Source organism: Zophobas morio, unplaced genomic scaffold (genome assembly GCF_036711695.1).
Source record: "Zophobas morio isolate AGI-343-1 ecotype UQ-CSIRO unplaced genomic scaffold, CSIRO_AGI_Zmor_V1 ptg000026l, whole genome shotgun sequence".
Lineage (NCBI taxonomy): Eukaryota > Metazoa > Arthropoda > Insecta > Coleoptera > Tenebrionidae > Zophobas > Zophobas morio.
The window spans coordinates 8,677,041-8,699,025 of record NW_026972131.1 but is presented as its reverse complement, the minus strand read 5'-3'; the positions used below and the strand labels follow the sequence as shown (position 1 = coordinate 8,699,025).

General features: G+C 30.9%; 1 protein-coding gene across 5 annotated transcripts in view; it reads right to left on the bottom strand.

Annotated features, from left to right (window-relative positions):
* Window positions 1–21,985, bottom strand: part of Simj (simjang) — a 97,331-nt gene that overhangs the window by 49,219 nt on the left and 26,127 nt on the right. For 4 of the 5 annotated variants that reach the window (XM_064065816.1, XM_064065813.1, XM_064065812.1 and 1 more), the window contains exon 2: window positions 3,686–3,976. In XM_064065816.1, the coding sequence (XP_063921886.1) occupies window positions 3,686–3,976 (291 nt within the window). Of the gene's footprint in view, window positions 1–3,685; window positions 3,977–10,932; window positions 11,031–21,985 lie in introns of those variants that run through there. The other variant, XM_064065815.1, reaches the window with a different exon arrangement.

The window sequence follows — 21,985 nt, the reverse complement described above, 5'->3', positions numbered from 1 at the left end:
TTTTTCCGCTGGGAGTGGTTTCATCTATATATATATTTTTTTAACTTAAGGGTTTATTATAAATTTTATACAGTCCATCAGGAAAAATAATCTAAAATCTCCTTTTTTGCAATTTTTCAAAATACCAGTTTTAATAATTTGTTTTTTTTTTGCTGAAAAATTGCAAATCGAAAAGTAGAAGCAACGCAAAATCGAAAACCTAAAAAATTGGAAAAAACTGAAAAATCAAAAAACTGAAAAAAGAAAAATAACAAAACAGGAAAATCGCAAATCCAGGAACTATGGAAAACAAAGTGGGTGGGTGGGGCTAATACTTGCCAATGTAAGACTGATTTTGGAAAATAATGTACACTCTAAGGAGATAGAGGGCGAGTGGGCGGAGCTAGTACTTGCCAGGATAAGACTGATTTTGGGAAATGACATACCTCATAAGAAAATAAGAAGGTGGGCGGGCGGGGCTAGTACTTGCTAAGATAAGACTAATTTTGGCAAATAACATACCTTCTAAGAAAATGGAGGGCGGGTGGGCGGAGCTATCACTTGCTAAGATAAAATTGATTTTGGCAAATGGTATACCCTCTAAGAATATATAATAAAACAATAATATAATAATTTTTCGTTTTTTCGTGTTTTTAATGTTTCAATTTTACCGTTTCATAATTTTTTGTTTTTTTGCAACTTTCGATTTTATAATTTTGCATCTACATATTCAATTTTTGACATTTCAATTGTCGCTATCACAATTCTTAAATTCTTCAATTTTGCAGTTTTTGGGTTTCCCAATCATTCGATTTTCCGATTCTTTTAATTTTCAATATTTCGTTTTTTCGATTTCGTTTCCAATTTTCAGATTTTTCAAAGTTTTCGTCTTAAAATTTTTTCATTTTTCTGTTGATTTTTTAATTTTACAATTTTCTGGTTTTTCATTTTTTGATTCGAAAATTTAAAAAATCCAAAAAAGATTTTCAGTTTGTTGATTTTTCAATTTTTTATTTCTCCATTCTTAGAGTTTTTAACTATGTATAATTATAGTTTTTCATTCTTGCAGTTTTTCAATTTTAAAATTTTTCGGTTTTTTCTCTAGATTAAAGATTTTATCATGCTTACGATAACCTTAAAATAAAGTTAAGCTGTAAAAAATTATACAACTGTGATTTTTTCCCGAAAAATCTGAATGTGTATGGTAAAAAATCAAGATAGGTTCATGAATCACATGTGCAGGAGTATTTTTTATAAAATTTAAGTAACATTCGCTATGAATAAAATTTGAGGTGACGTCATCACGTTGTTGGTGGGGATCATTAGACACATTTTGGTTAGTGTTTTACCAGCTACGCGATATGTATTCCTGACATATACCGGGTGTTTCTTTTATTTAATACAACCCCTGTAACTTTTTTGTTCTTAAAGATAAACGTGTGGTTCTTTGAGCAAATTTGTATATTTTATGTGATGATAACCTCACATTTTATTATCACTTCCGGTAGAACCGGAAATGACATCAACTTTATTTTTTTTTTATAGAACACTTGGTATATTTCTTCATAGATGGAAAGACTGATTTTTTGTAAAAAATATAAAGCAACCAATATTCTAAAATCAATACTTGAAAAGTTATTCAATAAAATAAACGAAAAATTCGTATCTATTGATGACAATCTAGTAGCTTGAAAAATTGACTCTCGTGTCATTTATTCACATAAGTGATCTTTCAAAATGATACAAATTTGCTCAAAAAACTATGTTTATCTTTAAAAATAAGAAAAATATAGGGGTTGCATCAAATAAAAGAAACACGTGGTATATATAATATTTTACAACAATTGCTCCGTGGTACACAGTAGCGCGTCATGTTTGCAATGGTACAATTACCTTATACGGCTTTTTTCCGCTGGGAGTGGTTTGATCTATATATATTTTTTAACATACAGGGTTCATCAAACAAAAATAAAATTTCCCAAAAGCGCATTTTACAATTTTTTGAAGAAGCCGGATTTGTTGGACTATACTAAAGAAACATCTAGATGCGTTTACTTTGATTGAGATTTTGTTAATAAAATTTAGTGATGACGTCATCATTTTTTTTGTACGAACCAATAACACCAACGCACTGTCAGTCAGTAGCGTAACATGCACATTTCAAAAGAGGATGTTTTTTGTAAATTTATTTTGTCATTTTTTTTAAATCGCAAGTAATAACAGAGTGAAACAAACTAAAGTGAAGTGGTCAACACGCTAGCACGAATGCGAGTGAATCTATTAAGCACTAATCTAAACAGGTTCAGTATGATAAAGAAACGATGACGGACGCCTCTGAACGTGCGGCCATCTCTTAAATTTGAAAGTGGACTTGGCCCGACCGATTTTGTCCTTCTATGCTATTTTACAGGTGTGTTGATCTTAGAGTCTAAGCCGTTTTTGATTTAATTAACGAACTAAATTGCTTCATTCATTAATGTTTTCGATAAAAATAATGAATGTATGAAGAAACTACATACATATACACAAGATGATTTTACTTATGATGATGAGTAACGGACTGTATTTTGGTTTTGATGTTCATTGTAGAAATGTTTATTATACACGTTACTGACCGTGTCAGGGCGGTTGGTGATAAGAATTTGCTACCTGAGGTAGGAGGGGGTATAGCAGAAATCTTTTGAAAACAGCACGTGAGTCATCGGAAGCTGCGTGGAGAAAATCGACCAGTGCTGTCGATATTTTTGTTTTTTTAGGGGTCAATGAAAAATATTGTTGCGGACGGAAATGTTGAAAATTGTAAAAAAAATATTCCAATAATTATTTACTTCACCTGCAAAACGAACTATAGTTCTGAAAAGAACTGAGTTTATAAACCGGTAATATAGAATAATAATAATAGTAAAACAGCTGATTGTGACAGCTGAGAGCACCCCTCAAATTTGAAAGTGGACTCGTCTGCGCAACTTCATTGGTGTGTATTGTTTTCAAAAGATTTCAACTCTACAACCCCGATTCTTAGTACTCAACAATCTTGTAAATACAAAACACTTAGATTTTTTTTCTTGGCCAAATATTTAGTTGTCAATTAATTCAATAATTTTCTTAATCCTGCTCGTTTCTTAAATTGTTTTTTTTTCCAAAAATATTTAAATTTAATAAAAATATAATCCTAAACTAACGTTTCATTTAAATAAAATCTTAATGAAAAACTAAAATCGAAATTATGTTTAGGGAGTAAAAATACCATTTTAATGTCAGAATGTCTCTACACGCTTAATTTTTTTTTTTTCGATAATAAATTCATGTATTAATTGCATATTGTAGAAAGTGAATACGTACATAAAAAAATAGTAAGTAATCTCACAGTTTGAAATTAATCTGTGCCACTAAAACACCACAACAGAACATAAAACCGATGGAAGTAGTGAACAATTAATTAATATTCCACAACCATTATTTCCCATTTATTAACATACCGCGACATGCGCTGTAACTAAACTGATACTTATCGCAAGAAGATTTTGAACTTTTAACATCATGCACCGTAATATTCGCGCCTGAACATCACTCTAACGGTCCCCGCTAAGAAAAACCGACTTAATCTATAACATTAACATCTTCGACTTTCGCAAAAAAGCCGTTAGTTATTGTGATTTTTGCCTCTACCTAAGTCAAACGACCACGAGTCGCGGAAGATCCTCACCTTTGCTTCAGCTCCGAGGGGCTAAGCTCCTTGATGGGCGCTAACGGCGGCATCTCTCCTTCGCTTGAATCGCTGCTGTAATCGGCGTTTCCGTTTGTCCGCGGCTTATCTATACTGCCATTAATGAGCACGTCAGGGCTTTCGACGTAACTTCTAGGTTCAGTGCGGGGGCGAAGCACTCTCCTGGAGTAGACCATCGACTGGGCGCTGTTCGTTGAGACGATGCCCATCGGCTGGTGTTGGGGAGGAAGGTGCGGCGACTGATGGGCTGGTGAAGCTGATCGGTTTGAACTGCCAACAAGGAAAAACTAAAATTACCACTGTTCTGCACAGACCTATAAGAAGCGGTAGAGATAACGAAACCCCGTATAACCGTAGATGATAATTATGATTATAATAATTTTTACTATCAACGTTTCTTCCAAAATTCGATTTCATTCGATTAGTTTGAATATAATGAATTATCAACATCAAAATGGTCTATTTGAAAATACTCATGCCCTTTTGAAAATACTCATACGAGTTAATGAAAATAAATCGTTTCAAATGTAAACGCAAACTAATTTACAACCTAATTCTATCACATTTGTGAACCACGGTACTATGACAATAATTTCCACGGCTTCAAAGTTGTCAAAAATAAAATAAAAAAAATATGTAATTCTTTTTTGTGTTAATAATAATGTTCGTTTTTCTGTTTGTAAATTTATAATTCTGTTCTTTTTGGTTTGTATTATAATATCATCTTGTTATTTTATATTTCTTAAATTATTTAATTCACAATTCAAGTTGTCCAAGAAAAAAACATTACGCGATGTGGGGTGAAATCGTCGACAATAATTGACAAATGTATTACATTTTTACATACATAGATGATCGTAGATAAAGTATACTATTACACTCGCATATTATGGTTCTTATCCATTCGGATAATTTATACCATTCGCTAGCAAGTTCGCTCGTGCATAAATATTATCCTTACACGATATTGCAAACATACATATAAAATCTGACAACAATCGGTAATACGTTTCAGGAACAACTTTGCAAAATGATAAACTTCAAAAGGTGCCACTTTTATGTTTTCTCGACGTTTCATGATCCTACAGTACGAAAAAAGTCGTCTCCCGTTTCCGTTCTTCTGTTTGTCTGTATCCATTTTTATTAGTGCTAATATAAATAACAAGATAGATGAGCAAAACCGACAGTACAGTAGAGAACAAAAATTAGTAAACATTGACTTTCTGTTTCCAAGAATGTTTATTGCAACCCCTCAATAAACGGCTTAAGAGTATGGTAAGGATAATTTACAGCCCGGATCCTCTCTGGGATTGCTTACCTGAAAGAAACAAAAGTTGATGAATGTAAAACGTGCATGAGCACATTTTTGCCGGCAAACCTTGTAAATTATCGGTATTACAGCAGCAATTTATTAGAAACACTTTTGGAAACAAAAAGTCAATGTTCACTAATTCCTGGTGTCTATTGCAGTGTAAATAATGACAACATTTTATAGGTTGGTTGTTGCGATTTGGACGTGACTACGCTAATCTCTCTTCGTCTTAAAGGCTTTTATCAACGGGATAAGCGCCCACGGCAATTCTACCCACTGTACTTCTTTACCTGCGAGGACTCGAAAAATTTGTAAACTTCGTTAACCACGATGGACACAAGTACAGCGGGACTAAACAATAAAACCTCCTAAGGGCATCCGAAGTGAAGTCACCTTCAAATATTAGTAGCCAAACTTAACTATGTATTAGTGAACTCGAAAAATTTACAGCATCAAGATATTTGTCTGACGTGACACAATAATATTCATTAAATAAATATAAAGTGTGGCAATTTATATTCATAAATTTAAAAGGTAGAAGACTTATCCTGAGCATACATTAATTTCCGCACGTGTGCCGACCAATCACAACAAAACACATCAAACTGACGCCAAATTCAAATATTATTCATCGTGTGTATTCAAGTGTTCATTTCCAATATCATAGATAGAACTAGGGAAAACCATACGATTTGTTCTTATATTTATTATTGTGTGGGAGGATTTTTTTTTAATCGGCACCGATTTGTTAATTTTACAGATTCTTCAATTTTCGAGTTTACGATTTTTCAATTATTCCATTTTTTGCTTCGTTAGTTCTCCGATTTTACAATTTTTTGAGTTTCAAGCTTTTAGTTTTTTAATTTTTCAATTTCGTGTTTTTTATTTTTCAGCAAAAGAACAAATTTATCCAAACTAAAATACTGGAAAGGAAATAATAAAAAATCCCGAAATTGAAAGATTAAAAAATCGAAAAGCAAAACAATTTAGCAAATTTTTCAATTTTAAAGTTTTCAAGTTCTTGGTTTGCAATTTTAATCAAAATAAAATTTTGCAAAATCGAATAACTGTAACACCGAAACATAAAAAAATGCAACAATTAAAAATCGAGAAAATGAAAAATCGACAAAACGCAACAATTCTGCACTTTTTCGATATTATATTTTTCAAATTCTCGATTTTTTATTTTTAATTGCTCAACAAAAGGACAAATTTATTCAAACTGAACTTTTGAAAAACCGAAAAACTGTAACACTGAAACAACATCAAAAAACAAAATATGTAAAAATCGAGAAATTGAAAAAATCTACAAAAAGAAACAATTTTGCAGTTTTTCGATGTAAAATTTTTTAAATTCTCAATTTTAAATTCTTAATTTTCTCGATTTTTCATTTTTTAGTTGTTCAACAAAAGGACAAATTTATTCAAACCGAAATTTTGAAAAATTTAAAAATCAGAAAATTGTAAAATTGGAACGTCTAAAAGTTACAAAATTAAAAAACCAAAAAATTTAAAAATTGAGAAGTCGAAGAATTGAAAAAACGGATTTGAAAAATGAAACTTGAAATATCGAAAAATTTTAAAATTGAAAATTCGAAAAATGAAAAAATGAGAAATTAAACAAGTGGATAATTGAAAAAACAATTGAAAAATCAAAAAATTGTAATATAGAAACCTGAAAACCCTGATTAATAAAAAATCGAGAAATTGAAACATTGAAAAAACGAAAAACATAAATGTCTATAAATTAAATATGTAATCAAAAATACAAAAATTTTTAATTTCAAAATCCAGAGATTTTAAAATCAAAACTTGAAATATCGAAAAATTGAAAAATCGAAAAATTGTAATATTGAAACCTCAAAACCCTGATTAATTAAAAAATCGACAATACGAAGCAATTTGCAATTTTTCGATATACAATTTTTCAAATTCTCGATTTTTAATTTTTCATTTTTTAATTGTTCAACAAAAGACAAATTTATTCAAACTGAACTTTTGAAAAATCGGAAAATTGTAACACTGAAACATCAAAAAACAACAGAATTGAAAATCGAGAAATTGAAAAATCGACAAAAGGCAACAATTCTGCAATTTTTCGATATAAAATTTTTCAAATTCTTGATTTTTAAATTTTTAATTCAACAAAGGACAAATTTGTTCAAACTGAACTTTTGAAAAAACGAAAAATTGTAACACTGAAATTTTTCACTTTAATTGTTCAACAAAAGGACAAATTTATTCAAACCGAAATGTTGAAAAATTTAAAAATCAGAAAATTGTAATATTGAAACGTCTAAAAATTATAAAATTAAAAAATCAAAAAATTTAAAAATTGAGACGTCGAAAAATTGAAAAATCGAAAAATGAAAAAATGAGAAATTAAACAATTGGATAATTGAAATAACAATTGAAAAATCAAAAAATTGTAATATAGAAACCTGAAAACCCGGATTAATAAAAAATCAAGAAATTGAAAAATTGAAAATCGAAAAACAAAAATTTCTATAAATTAAATAATCAAAAATACAAAAATTTTTAATTTCCAAATTCAATGATTTTAAAATCAAAACTTGAAATACCGAAAAATTGTAATATTGAAACCTCAAAACCCTGATTAATTAAAAATCGAGAAATTGAAACAGTGACAAAACGCAGCAATTCTGCAATTTTTCGATATAAAATTTTTCAAATTCTCGATTTTTCAATTTTTAATTATTCAACAAAGGACAAATTTGTTCAAACTGAACTTGTGAAAAAACGAAAAATTGTAACACTGAAACATCAAAAAAACAAAATAATTAAAAATCGAGAAATAAAAAAATCTACAAAAAGAAACAATTTTGCAGTTTTTTGATATAAAATTTTTTAAATTCTTAATTTTTTATTTTTTATTTTCTCGATTTTCATTTTTTAATTGTTCAACAAAAGGACAAATTTATTCAAACCGAAATTTTGAAAAAATTAAAAATCAGAAAATTGTAACATTGAAACGTCTAAAAATTATAAAATCAAAAAATTGAGAAGTCGAAGAATTGAAAAAACAAAGAAAAATTGAAAAAACCGATTTGAAAAATGAAACTTGAAATATCGAAAAATGAAAAAATGAGAAATTAAACAAGTGAAAAACAATTGAAAAATCAAAAAATTGTAATATAGAAACCTGAAAACCCTGATTAATAAAAAATCGAGAAATTGAAAAATTGAAAAAACGAAAAACAAACATTTCAATAAATTAAATAATCAAAAATACAAAAAATTTTAATTGCAAAATCCAAAGATCTTAAAATCAAAACTTGAAATATCGAAAAATGAAAAAACTAAGAAATTGAATTGAAAAATCGAAAAATTGTAATATTGAAACCTCAAAAAACCCTGATTAATTAAAAATCGAGAATTGAAAACTCGACAAAACGCAACAATTCTGCAATTTTTCGATATAAAATTTTTCAAATTCTCAATTTTTATTTCCTTATTATCTCAATTTGTCATTTTTTAATTGTTCAAAAGGACAAATTCATTCAAACCGAAATTTTGAATTGAATTGAAAAATCAAAAAATTGAGAAATCGAAGAATTGAAAAAATAAAGAAAACTTGAAAAAAACTGAAAAATGAAACTTCAAACATCGAAAATTTGAAAAAACGAAAAACAAAAACTTCTATAAATTAAACAATGAAAAATACAAAAAAAATAATTTCAAAATTCAAAAATTTTAAAATGAAAACCGGAAAACTAAAAAATTCAGAAATTGTAAAAACGAAACATGGAAAAATTAAAAATTTGTAACATCGAAAAAACGAAACACTAAAAAACCGAAAAGAAAATGGAAAAGCCAAAAATTGAATAATAAAAACCCTAATAATTATTTGAAAAAAGTGAAAAATTAAAAATCGACAAATTTAAAAATGAAGCAATTACAAAATTGTAATTAAAAAAATAAATAAAAATGGAAAAATTGAAAGACCAAACTTGAAATATCGAAAAATTGAAAAATTGGCAAACTGAAATTGGGTAACGAAAAAACAATTACAAAATCGAACAACTGAGAAAAAGATAGAAACTTCAAAATCGAAAATTTGTAACATAGGAACCTGAAAAAGTGATAAATTAAAAATCTAGGAATTGAAAAATCGAAACACGGAAAAATCGAAAAATTATCAATTAAAAAACCAAAAATAAAAATCTCGAATTGAGAAATCAAAAAATCGAAAAAACAAAATAATTACCTACTTGGAGGCACTTTATTTTTAATTTTTTATTTTCTCGATTTTTCGTTTTTAATTTTAACCGAACAATTTAAAAATTGAGAAATCGAAGAACTGCAAAAATAAAGAATCTCAAAATCGAATAATTAAGAGGTCAACAATTGGAAAAGGAAAAATTGTAATTTAATAAAATTTAAAAAACAGAAAAATCGACCAATTGCAAAATTGAAAATCAAAAATAGAATAAACTAAACTTGAATCACCGAGAAATTTAAAAATTGTAATCTTAAAACTTGAGAAACTGAAAACTTCCATAATTGAAAAAACAACTGAAAATTTGTAAAACTGAAAAAAAAAAGAAACTGTAAAATCGAAAAACTGATTAAATAAAAATCGAGCAATAGAAAAATACGGAAAACAAAATTTTCTAGAAAGAGAAAAATAGACAAATTGTAAAATTCAAAAGTTGAAGAATGTCAAACTAAACACCGAAAAACTGTAAAATTAAAAAATCGAAAACTGAAAAATTAAAAAAAATGAACCATTGAAGAATAAAAAAAATTGAAATACCGAAAAAATAGCGAAAGTAAAAAATCGGATAACGAAAAAATCAACAACTAAAAACTCAAAAAATAAAAATATCTTAAAATGGAAAAATCGAAAAAACGAGAAACTGTCAATTATAACATTGAAACCGAAAAAATTGACGAAATAAAAATCGAGAAACTGAAAAATCGACAACAAAAAATTAAAAACTTCAAACATCGATGCAAATTAAAAAAATGCTCAGACCACACAGATGAGCAATAATATTCGACTTTGGGCCAGTTTGAAATTACCGCGGATGTACTTTGTTGTGATTGGTCGGCACGGGTGCGGAAATTAATGTATGCTCTTATCCTGTAGTTGATCAACTACTCTGAATAAATAATGAAATTCCGATTTACTTTGAAACGGCAGAAGCAAAATTTTTTACAAAAAGAAACTTCGAATATATTGGTCTTATAAGATCATAAATCAAATGTAATGCAAAAGTGCTTAAATATGTAGTGTACATTCCTCCCTCGTTAAGAAATAAAACATCGAATATGAGACACGATTTACTCGTTGTTTTTTTTTTTTATATGAAAGATTAAACATATTTACGCAAGATTTATCACGTTAATAAAAAAACTTCGTCAAGATACGGAAAGTATTAACAAAACTTTGTTTAATATTATTATTACTGCAACTTTTATATCTAGTGATAAAATTAAAACCGTTTCAAACAAACATGTTCACCAGTTTTTACAAGTTATATGAATATGTAGATTATAATCTTTCATTCCATGTGGTACAGCTGTCCATGTTGGGTTCGAATGGGCTTGAGGGGATAATGTAATAAGATCATTAGGCATTTTGTTATTTTGTAGTGTATGAGACATCCCAATATTACCTAAAGGGAGAGAACTTAACCAACATGTTGGGCAAAGCAAGAACAACTCAATTTTACATATAAAATTGTATCTAAAAAAAAAAAAATTGCGGGAAAATGTTCCTCCTTTACCTAATCTATGATGGAGAGAGATGAAAATATTAGTTTATTACCCCAACCACCTATTTATCAAAAAATACTACAAGTTACAATTCCCAACTCATAAAACAACTTTTTGACAAATCGTAGATCGGGAATGTACATGTCTTAAGCTACATTATTCACACATTTACCTCAAGTCTACCAACGGCCACACTGCGACGTCGCTCGGATTCTACACCACTACGCCGCAAAACGAAAATTACAAGTGTTAGAGACTAATAAGACAACCCGTAAATAAGGTGCACATCGACGAATTCGAGGTGCTTCGAGTGAATCGGACGGTTTTCTGGGGTCGACATCCAAACAGGATGGATCCTAACCTCTATAAATTATTATAACAGCACCAGAGGTACCGAGGGAGATAAGACCAGGTGGCGACATGCCACGGCAGGGTTATGTTCACGCGGCGGCGGGCGGGGATAAGGGGGGTGTGTTACCGTAAAATTTCCTACATGACGAGGGAAGGACACGTCAGAAACTGAGGGAAAGTCGATTTTAACTGCCCTCAATAAAAACACGATAACAACGATGCTTGCCGCTAATTGTGACGACGTTGTTGTAATTAAGGAAGGAGGCTTTTTATGTTGGAAATATGAAAAGAAGATGCTCAGCGCACAATCTGGGTCAGATATTTAATTATGAAACTGCACTGTGAAGTATTATTTTTAAATAAAACAATGAGGACGAGGTGTTAGTATGATAATTATATATTGATTATCTAATGCGATACGGTGCTGCAAGCTTATCAAAATGCAGGTTTTTTGCACACAATGAAGGTGATGTTATCGAAATAGTGGTCCGAGTGTGAAATTTTTCTGCTAATTTTATACAGCACCATGTATATGTGCAACTTTAATTAGCATATCAAGATGTGTATTATTTTTGGAAATAAACTAAATCAAATATTATGAACGGAAACGCTTAGTATTACAGGAAAGCTGGTGTTGCGATTCTAGAGCATATTGTAAAACGTGTTTCCTAATCAACCAAAACGGCAGGTTTTTTGTTCCCGCATTGATCACGTGGTTTTATCCCTGCATCTGTTTAGCGATTTTAACATACCTGTGATCCCCTACAGAGGACTCCAACGGTAAGGGAGTGAATGTATGTGATCAATGAAAAGCTTTTTGATGAACTAAGATAAATCATCAAGATGATTTCAAAAGGTCCTATGAATTTTTAAATAAGTTTAAAACACTAATTAATTTGTACGTAAGGACAAGAGACATAGTGTATAGAGCTACTTTGTCGAACGTGTAATTTCGTGTTCTCTTAGCGTCATTAATCAAATACAAAAACATAGGCTTCCGGTTTCTTGCCATCTGTTAACGTTTTTGTTAATCTGACCGTTTCCGCAGAACTGAACATTTTACCTAAACTTTAGAATTATTCTGATGATATCAAAAAGTTAACTAAATATTTGAATGTGAAAAAATATAACGTCACTAATAATGTTAATTCTATATATTAAAAGATTAGTAAACTAGACGCAAACATTTAGTGCGTTTATAGCTGACTCGGCTGTGGCGGTCTTTTGAATTATAATGGGAGTTAAATTGGTGTGAAACCATAAACGTACTAAACGTTTGCGTCTAGTATACGAGTATTTTCATCCACAGCAAAAAGTTGATGACGTCGCTCCAATATATTTTTAAAATCAATAAATAACGGTGTGCTAAAAAAATTCTGGTAGTAGTCAACCTGTTTAAGAGGTGTAGTTTAAACTGAAGTTTTGAAAATATCGAAAAATATGATATAAAATAATAAACTTATTCTAAAAATTTGTAATTAATAAAAATTGATATATTCGTGCTTGTTACAACAACCTCCACATAATGCACCTTTGCTTTTGTAATCCACTATATCTCTTATAACACGAATCCACGATTATCCGAACATCCAGTAATCCGAACAGAGGCTAATTGAAGTCGAAATCTCTTTAATCTGAACAAAAACTGACGCAATTTTTTATCAATTTCGGAATAGCGGTTTGTTCGGATCAGCGAATTTCCCAAAAAGATGAAAGGGAATTGAATAACAACTTCATACACTTCTGAAAACAAATTTCAAGAAAAAAACTTTAATTTTATTAAACAGAAATAAAGTACATATTCTTAACCAACAATGGATAATAGATACATTCGAAGATAATATTACTCCGTGACCATAACCATGCTGTTTTTGGAATCAACACGTCGGGATCTATATCCCTGAACTTAATCAGAATTTTTAGATGACTTTTTCAAAAATGAAATTTCCCATTATGTATTCGTATTACATCCCTTATGCAAATTTCGACCCATTCTCGACAATTTTCGACACTTAACTAAATACTTCCATGTAGATTTTGGGCCACAGAAGTCACTTCTGGCTTCATTTCTTCGATATCTTAAATCGTTTTTCCAGAACCGTATATTGAAATATCGCAATTTTTAAAAATTTCAAAAAAATTGAATCTCAAACCGAATTTTCCGAAAATATTGCCCCCCCACCATCAACATGCTGTATTTTTGGAATCAGCACGTCGGGTTATATATACATCTCTGAATTTTTTCTTAATTTTTAGACAACTTTTTCAAAAATGAAATTTTACACTATGCCAAATAACCTACCCTCTACGAAAATAAAAGGCGGGTGGGCCTGGCTAGTATTTGCCAAAATAAGACTTATTTTGACAAATGACCTACTCTTCTAAGGAAAGGTACTAATCCTACCCACCCACCCTTTATTTTCTTAGAAGAGTAGGCCATCTGCCAAAATCAATCTTATCTTGGCAAGTATGAGGCTGATTTTGGCAAATGACATTCTCTAAGAAAATAAGGGTGGGTGGGCGGGGCTAGTACTTGTCAAGATAAGACTGATTTTAGCAGATGACCCACTCACTAACAAAGTAAAGGGTGGGTGGGCGGGGTTAGTACTTGTCAAGATAAGACTGATTTTGGCAGATGACCCACTCTTCTAAGAAATTAAAGGCTGGGTGGGTGGGGTTAGCACTTGCTAAAAATAAAAAAAATGTAAAAATAAAAAAATGTCAAATTGAAAAATCGGATAAATGAGAAATCGGAAAATTGTACAACTGTATAATCGGAAAATCAAATTCGAAATTCCTGTTTTCACTTTTTTCAGTTTTTAGATTTTTCAACTTTTGAATATTTCATTTGATAATTTGTTTGACAATTTTGCAGTTTTTAATTCCAATTTTTTGATTTTTCAAGTTTTAACTTTACAATTTTTGAATCTTTTTATTTTTAATTTTTCAAGTTCCAAAGTTAAAATTTTTCCTTTTCACGATTTGTCATTTTTCGATTTTTTAACTAAAAGAACAAATTCATTCCAACCGAAATTTTGAAAAATTGAAGATTAGAAACAAAATTTGCAGATCTTTTCAAGTTTCGGTAAACATGGCAAATCGCTGATCAAAATTACTTTTTACTTCCTTCCAAAAACTCTGTGACAAAAAATCAAAAATCGAAAATTTAAAAAATAAACATCTATTTTCTCAATATTTTTAAAAATCAAATAATTGAGAAATCGGAAAAGTGCCAAAATTATAAAATTAAAAAATCGAAAGTCTTTTTCAGTTGCCCAGAGAAATCAAAAATCGAAAGACAGATCAAAAAATTGAAAATTTAAAAGAGAGAAATTGAAAAACTGAGGAATCTAGTAGTACTCATTACGATAAGACTGATTTTGGCAAATGATCTACACTTTTAGGAAAACAAAGGACGGGTTGGTGGGGCTAGTATTTGCCAAAATAAGACTCATTTTGGCCAATGACCTACTCTTCTAAGAAAATAAAGAATAAGTCATCTGCCAAAATCAGTCTTATCTTGGCAAGTATGAGACTGAGTTTTCCCAATGACATATCCTCTAAGAAAACAAGGGTGGGTGGGCGGGGCTAGTATTTGTTAAAATAAGACTGATTTTGGCTGATGACCCACTCTTCAAAGAAAATAAAGGGTGGGTGGGCGGGGATAGTACCTTTTTTTAGAAGAGAGCCTTTTATTTTCTTAGAGGCTAGGTTATTTGGCAAGTACTAGCAAATTTCGACCCACTTTCGAAAAATACTTTTTCTTGTAGATTTTGGGGGCAGAAGTCACTTCCGGCCTCATTTCTTCCATAACTTTAACCTTTTTCCAGAATTGGATAATTAATTCAGTGCATTGAAATATCACAATTTTTAAAAATTTCAAAAATTACCTATAGAAACAAGATCTTGCGTCATTTTTGCAAGTAGGTGCATGTTTTCAAGTTCAGTTTGGAGTTTTTGTTCGGATTAAAAAGATATCGACTTCAACTAACCTCTGTTCGGATTACTGGATGTTCGCATAATCGTGGGTTCGGATTATAGAGGTTATACTGTATTTAGTTAAGTTTAGAAAATCGTCGAAAATGGGTCGAAATTTGCATAAGGTATGTAAATCCGACTTGCTGATTCCAAAAATATAGCCTATTTAGGGTCCCGGAGCAATATTTTCGAAAAATTCGATGTGAAATTCGAGTTTTTTGAAATTTTTAAAAATTGCAATATTTCAATGGGTGATTCTGGAAAAACGGTTAGAGTTAGCAAAGAAATGAGACCGGAAGTGACTTCTGCGGACCGAAATATACCAGAAAATATATGTAGTTAAATTTCAAAAATGATCAAAAATACATCGAATATTTCATTTATAAAAAAGTTGTATAAAAATTCAGGCTTATAGCTCTCGACATGCTGATTCCAAAAATATAGCGTGTTTATTGTCACGGAATAATATTTTTTGGAATATGCATACCTATTAAAGAAAACTTTATTTTTGTTTAATAAAATTGAAGTTTATTTCTTGACGTTTGTTATTCATTTCCATTTCATATTTTTGGGAAAATCGCTTACCCGAACAAATTGCTAATCCGAACACACCTTTTCCCCAATTAATTCGGATTATCGAGACTATACTGTATTTTATACTGTTGTAAATTTTTCCGAAAAGCTTATGTTTACGGTAGAAAATAAGTGGATTAATAAATCACACGTATAGACAAAATTTTGCAATGACGTCATCAAATTTTTGGTGTGATTATTGATCAGATAAATTTTGGCTAGCGTTTTACTATCTAAACTATCAGTCCAGTAGTTTCGGGGATTATCTATCTAATAACGAGACATAAGAGGAATCGGAAGAACTACTCACTGTAGAAACAAGTTATAAATCAACATTTCACTGATGTTTTCAAATGCTACGATCAGTAATGTAAAGCCGTATTAAATAAGCTTAGAAGTGTGGTTATGTGTAGATTTTCACGTTGTTGGGATTAACTTATTTTACATAAAGACCCTAAAAGAAGGATCTCTAATTTTATAAACAATGAAATAAGATTTTCAAATGAATCCAAAAGAGAAGATAAAAAGTTGTACTGACATACATAAGGTTGCTCAACTATTGGATTCTCGAAAAAGAGATTTCTTACAGAACGTGATAACATTGATGTTAATTTATTTTAGGCGTCATTTGTGAGATTTAGAATAAACGATAGATTCCAAAATTGTTGAAAAAACTACAAAAGCAAAACAAAATTTAAAATAGCTTATATCTCTAAAATGCCCTAGGGCATCATGAGCTTGTTAATAAGAACCGTTTCCAATGACATTATAAATCTATAATTAAACAGGTGAAAAATAGACAAACTAATACCGACAGAGTTGGCTGTTATAAAACGATTCTGTAGAAAAAAAAGTTAAATACCGTATTTTAACATTACTAGTTGGTAGTAATTCTGTATTCTGTCGAACACAGGACATTAAAAATAATATAAACAATATTATCGTAGTCTAACTTATCAAAATTGCTAACAGATGACGCTACGTTTGTAAAGAATTTCTCAAAGGGCATACTAATTTAATATAAGTTTATTTACTTTATTTTCGAACGTTTACTTATGGTCAGGAATTGTTTTCAAAACAAACAAACATTATTTAAATAATGATTTGTTCAAAAATACGCTGAAACCAGGGATCAAAGGCGTAGCTGTAACTAGGTACATTTTCGAACATATTTAAGCCTGTAAATTTCAAGTGTATGCTTTATCAATGCTGTCGCTGCAACGATGTATGATTTACGCCATTACGATTTAGATTAATCATAATGAACCATTTTTTATCGCAATATACTGATATGGGTTTCGCTATTAATTAATGCAGAATGTGATAAAATATACTATACCTGATTAAAATACATCACGACCTAAAAATTTCAACAAATTAAATTTAGGATAGGTATGTATGAAATTCATTTCGGTTCGGACGTTACGTAAAAGAACAAACAGATTAATTTATTTGCACGTGTTACCTAACCCACAAAGACAACAAAGATATGGAAATGGAGACAATAATTCGAGGAGGAGGGGTGTTAAATTTCAGTGAAATTCCGCTTTTGCCATGTTCGAAACGGCTATTGTGATTATATTTTCATCTCTTGTAACAGGCGGCGTGCTTGGAAAAGTTTTTACAGCAAAAATTTTTATGAAAAGTAATTCGAGGGTGGGGGTTTTATTTTTCTTTTTACCTTATCTCAGCTGTGCCTTATTATTAACGGAGAGAGGACAAAGCTTAGAAAGAATGTTAACAAGCTTTCCGAATTGTGCAAGATATTAAGTAAAAATGAATATTTCTTTAAAATCAAAGATTTTAACATTGAACTGACTCGTAAGTAGCACGATTTTATGAATTGTTGCCCAAAATTTCATGTTCAGAACGTATCGTTCTTAAAAATTATGTTGCATAATAATGCGTATTAAGTCTGTCGACTCCTTAGTGTAAGCTCATAATGAATTCCGTATATAGGTAATGCATGTTTTATAACTAATAATTAAAACACCGTACTTCCGCCATTTGCAACAGCAACACCTGGAGCATTTCAAGCACCATGAGTTTTGTGTAAATTTGATTACTAGGCTACTCTAACATCATATATTTAATCCTGCAGTAAAACTTAATTTTTTTTTACTGTGTTTGTATCTTTATTAAGCATAGATCTACTAGTTTAAATGTAAAAACATGACCGAGTCTATTTCCCTTTTTTTAATCACACGGTGTGTTCCAGACAAGACAAGCAAACCAATGTTCTCTTTCACTATGCTTCGGGAATAAAAGAATGAATTATATTAATAGAAAACTGGTTTTAAGGTTGTCCCTTGAGGGGTTTGTATAATTAGTGAACGGTGAAGATCCGAACCATCTTAAAATAATTCACGATGAAAGAGGTTCAACAACGTCGCTTTAATATTTCGTCTAAAATATGTATTTATTAAAGTCTAAAAATTCCAATTTTTCTCTCTTTCGCTGTAAAAATTCTCCGTTGTATTTTATTATTTGGAAACAACGCAGAAACTGAAAGTCAAACAAAGATATTACGATGTTGACATATGCGGCTCTTACACGGTTGTCTTAACTTAAAACTGCAGTAGAAGATGGTAATTCAATCCTCTTCAAAGCGATTAATTCCATTTTGTTTACTATAGGAGGAAATAAAAACATGTTAACACGATGTGTTCTACAGCCATTACACCTTGTCAAGTACTTATAGTTCAATGTGCTTGTTGAGAAACAGACATGGGTCTGTCTTCGTAACAATCGCCGACGATACCGCCGTTTAAAATTTTAATTTCGATTTTGAGATCATTTATCATTGACAAAATACGTTTACTCATGTAACATTTCAATCATTCGCTATAAATACATTAGTTATGTTCGTAATATGCACATAAATTTAACGTTTAGGTAGGATTAAATCGGACAATGGAATTAGGACAAAGTGAACAATCGATTTATCAGATTACCTTTAAACTGTTGTATATGTATCAATTTCTAAAAAACAGATACATTAGTAGTCGATAAATTCTTGAAGTAATCTAAGAAATGTCGTCAAGTAACGTGTTTCGGAAAGAAATGTAACAAAAACTATTTTGATGACTTCTTCATAGTTTTAAAATTATTTTATCACAAACTTGACACACTTTTTGATTAATCCTGTTAGCGATTAAATACGATTTTAGCTCTCTTCCTCTCGAGAGGACAATTGTCCGCTATTGTTTATTGAAGAGATAAATTTTACTAGGTACAAGTCAAGTGAGTTTACTATACCATTAGTACTGGGTTTTTAATGTTTTTTTCTTTTAATGAACGTTTAGCCATTTTGTCATACAAATGTGTTTATTAAATGATTTACAAAAAATTAGGCTTCAATGTTTAAAAACATTTGCCCCTTTCATTATTGTAACAAAGTCTCCTATGTAAAAAGCATTTCAATAAGTTAGAAGGAGTTGACAGCACGTTCCACTGTTTTAACAAGTGGTAAATGGAACTGATAACAATAGTTATTTGCATTACAAGGCCAGACACTAAGCTTTTGCGAATACGAGCGAGTTTGCCAGGCCGAGCGTTAGCGAGGCCGCAAAAAGCGGGTATTCGCAAAAGCAGTTTCTGGTAGAGTGATACACTTTTTTTTTTTTTTTTGACCGCGTAAATGTATTACTTGTTAAAAATTAAACAATTTCATATTTCTTGACGTGACAGGGTAACAGTTAGAATTGGTAGTGACATCCAGGGCGAAATTTCCTGTGCATAGAAACAAATGAAATTTGTTAGGTGTCATTTTCTCCAGTCTAGGGCGGAAACAGCTTGTTTCCGGACGATTTAGGCTACTCGGAAACAAGTATTTAGAGAATGCTGGCCCAAAAAATAGATGGCAACCATTTTGTACATATACATCGTGAAAAATACGTTTCCCAAAGGGTGAAAAATGTGTATTTAGGTGTATTGTGTGGAAACTAGCAAGAAACTATAACTTGACTGTTCTACGTTTTGCTTCCCGAGCGGAAGCTACGAATACATTGCAATAGTAATGGTGTTGTGAAATTGTATACCATATTTAAAACTTACGGAATATGTTTCTGGATCTGTGATTTACGCCACTGTTAATCTTATGACAACTAAAACAACATTTTACAATTCAGTTTAGAAACTAGAAAACCAATCGCCTCAAAATTTTGGCTTCACGGTGGAGGTTATCGTGAACATTGTAAAAGTAGTAAAAATCCATGTGTTCGACTTTCCAAAAACTTAACGACGTAACCTCAAAATATTGCTAATAAAATTTATTTCGTGTCATGTTTATTAAATTTTGGTTTTTCTTTAACAAAGTACGCATATTTTTAATATATATTCGGATTATCGTATTAAATTTACCAAAGCAATTATCTGTTCCACGATATAGATTCTTAGATTTGTTTTTAATTTCGATCGTTCACTTTTCCCTTTGGAATTAGGTACGCTTTATTTTCATATTTTTTTATATAGCTAAATCTTAGTGCTCTTAAATCAACTTTTATTTGGTTCTTTTGATTTTACTTCCCGAGCGTAAGAGATCCGGCTACTTTCATGTTTTCTTTACGTTTTATGACCGCTAAAATATGAAAAAATTGATCTCCCGTTTCCTTCTGTCTGTCTGTCGTTGTGCCGTTTTTTATTAAACAGATAATTTCTGAAACTACCCAACTGATTGTTGTCAAATTTTATATGTATGCTAGGAAGGCCTAGACGTTCCTTCATCATTTTGAGTAGTTAAAGTTATGAAATAATCATAAAAAATTGTTTTGTACAATATTTTCCTCGTGGTTGATGTAGTCGATATCTCGCTTCTGCATCAAATGATTCATTCGAACAATTTTTACGCTAGTGACAAAATTACTATATAGTGGGTCTACATAAATGATTGTGGATCAAGTGGTCTTTGAATTCTGGTAAAATTTTGCCGCTTTATTGAAACTATGCATGTGCTAAACTTATTTTTGAAAGGAGGTGTTAGTGAGATGTAACATCTGTCAATTCAAATAACCTTGTGAAATGTCCTAACCTAGAAATGTCGCTACTTACTGTCCTCGCTATCTGTTTTGTCATTTTTTTGTGCATTTTATATTGAAATCGTCAGTGTTGGGGACAGATACTTTTAAAAGTATCTACATACAGATATAGATATATGGAAGATAAAAGTATCTAGATACAGATTGTTTTCGATTTTTTCGAAATGTATCTAGATACAGATACAAGAAAACATATACTTTTTGAAGCTTTGGCGAATAAAATAACTGAAAACATGTTTATGTATTTTTTTATGTATTGTTTAATGAATTTTTTTAAATTAACAACATTTCGAACGTATTGTCACCTAAATTATTTCTTCTTGGTGTCAGAATTTGGTTTCCGCTACTAAACACCCGTTCCACAGGTGCAGAAGAAGGGATTGTGGTACTAAATTTAAAAAATAAACATTTTCCTGTAGCATAGTTATTCAAGACTGAAAAATCTTTTCTTTTTTCCTGCAAATAGGCCATCGTTTCGGTGTTTGATGTGTCGCAAATTGTGCAATATTTATTACGTACGCTTAAAAAGAATATTTTTTTTGTTTTTATTCCCATACTACAGTGTCCAAATTGTGTTTGAGTATATCTAATAATTATCTCCAGCATTAAAATTAATATTTCAAAAGAATACGGGAAATGATTATTTTGTGCTGAAGGTCTGTTTCGGCAACCTGTCATAAATTATTATTGTTACGATTGACGGACGAATAATAAATCGGGTGTTGGTAAAACTCAAAAAATTTATTTCTTCAGGTCGAATTACAAACACTATCTATTGCGACGAATATGTACAGAAATTATTCCGGCGCTCTCGACTGTCTTCACTGGATGAATGAATTCATTACCTACGGTCGCCTCTATTTAAACCCATAGTCTCTGATCGAGATCCTTCACGAACATCCATCGCGACTCCGCTTCGAGACTCCCCTGGACGCCGCTTCGAGACGCTCCAGACCTGTCTTTATGCGCCCGCCTCTCGGCCGTCAACAGCGATGATTCACCCATCAGCGCCGTGCGTACGTCCAGAAGGCTCTCGACCGCCATAGGCGTCGTACTGGGGCGGCGTAAGGGTGTATTTCGTAACACTGCCCCCCTCTTCAAATCCGATCGTCCCGATCGGAAGCGTCTTCGTTGTTTCCTTCGTACCGTTTTAGTCGATCGAGATGAACGATCTTCATCTTCGTCTTTGGTCCACGTTGGATCCGATAAACTACGTCATTTATTCTAGTGACGATAGTGTATGGACCTTCCCAGTCAGGAGCCAGTTTTGGGCAACGTCCCTTCTTC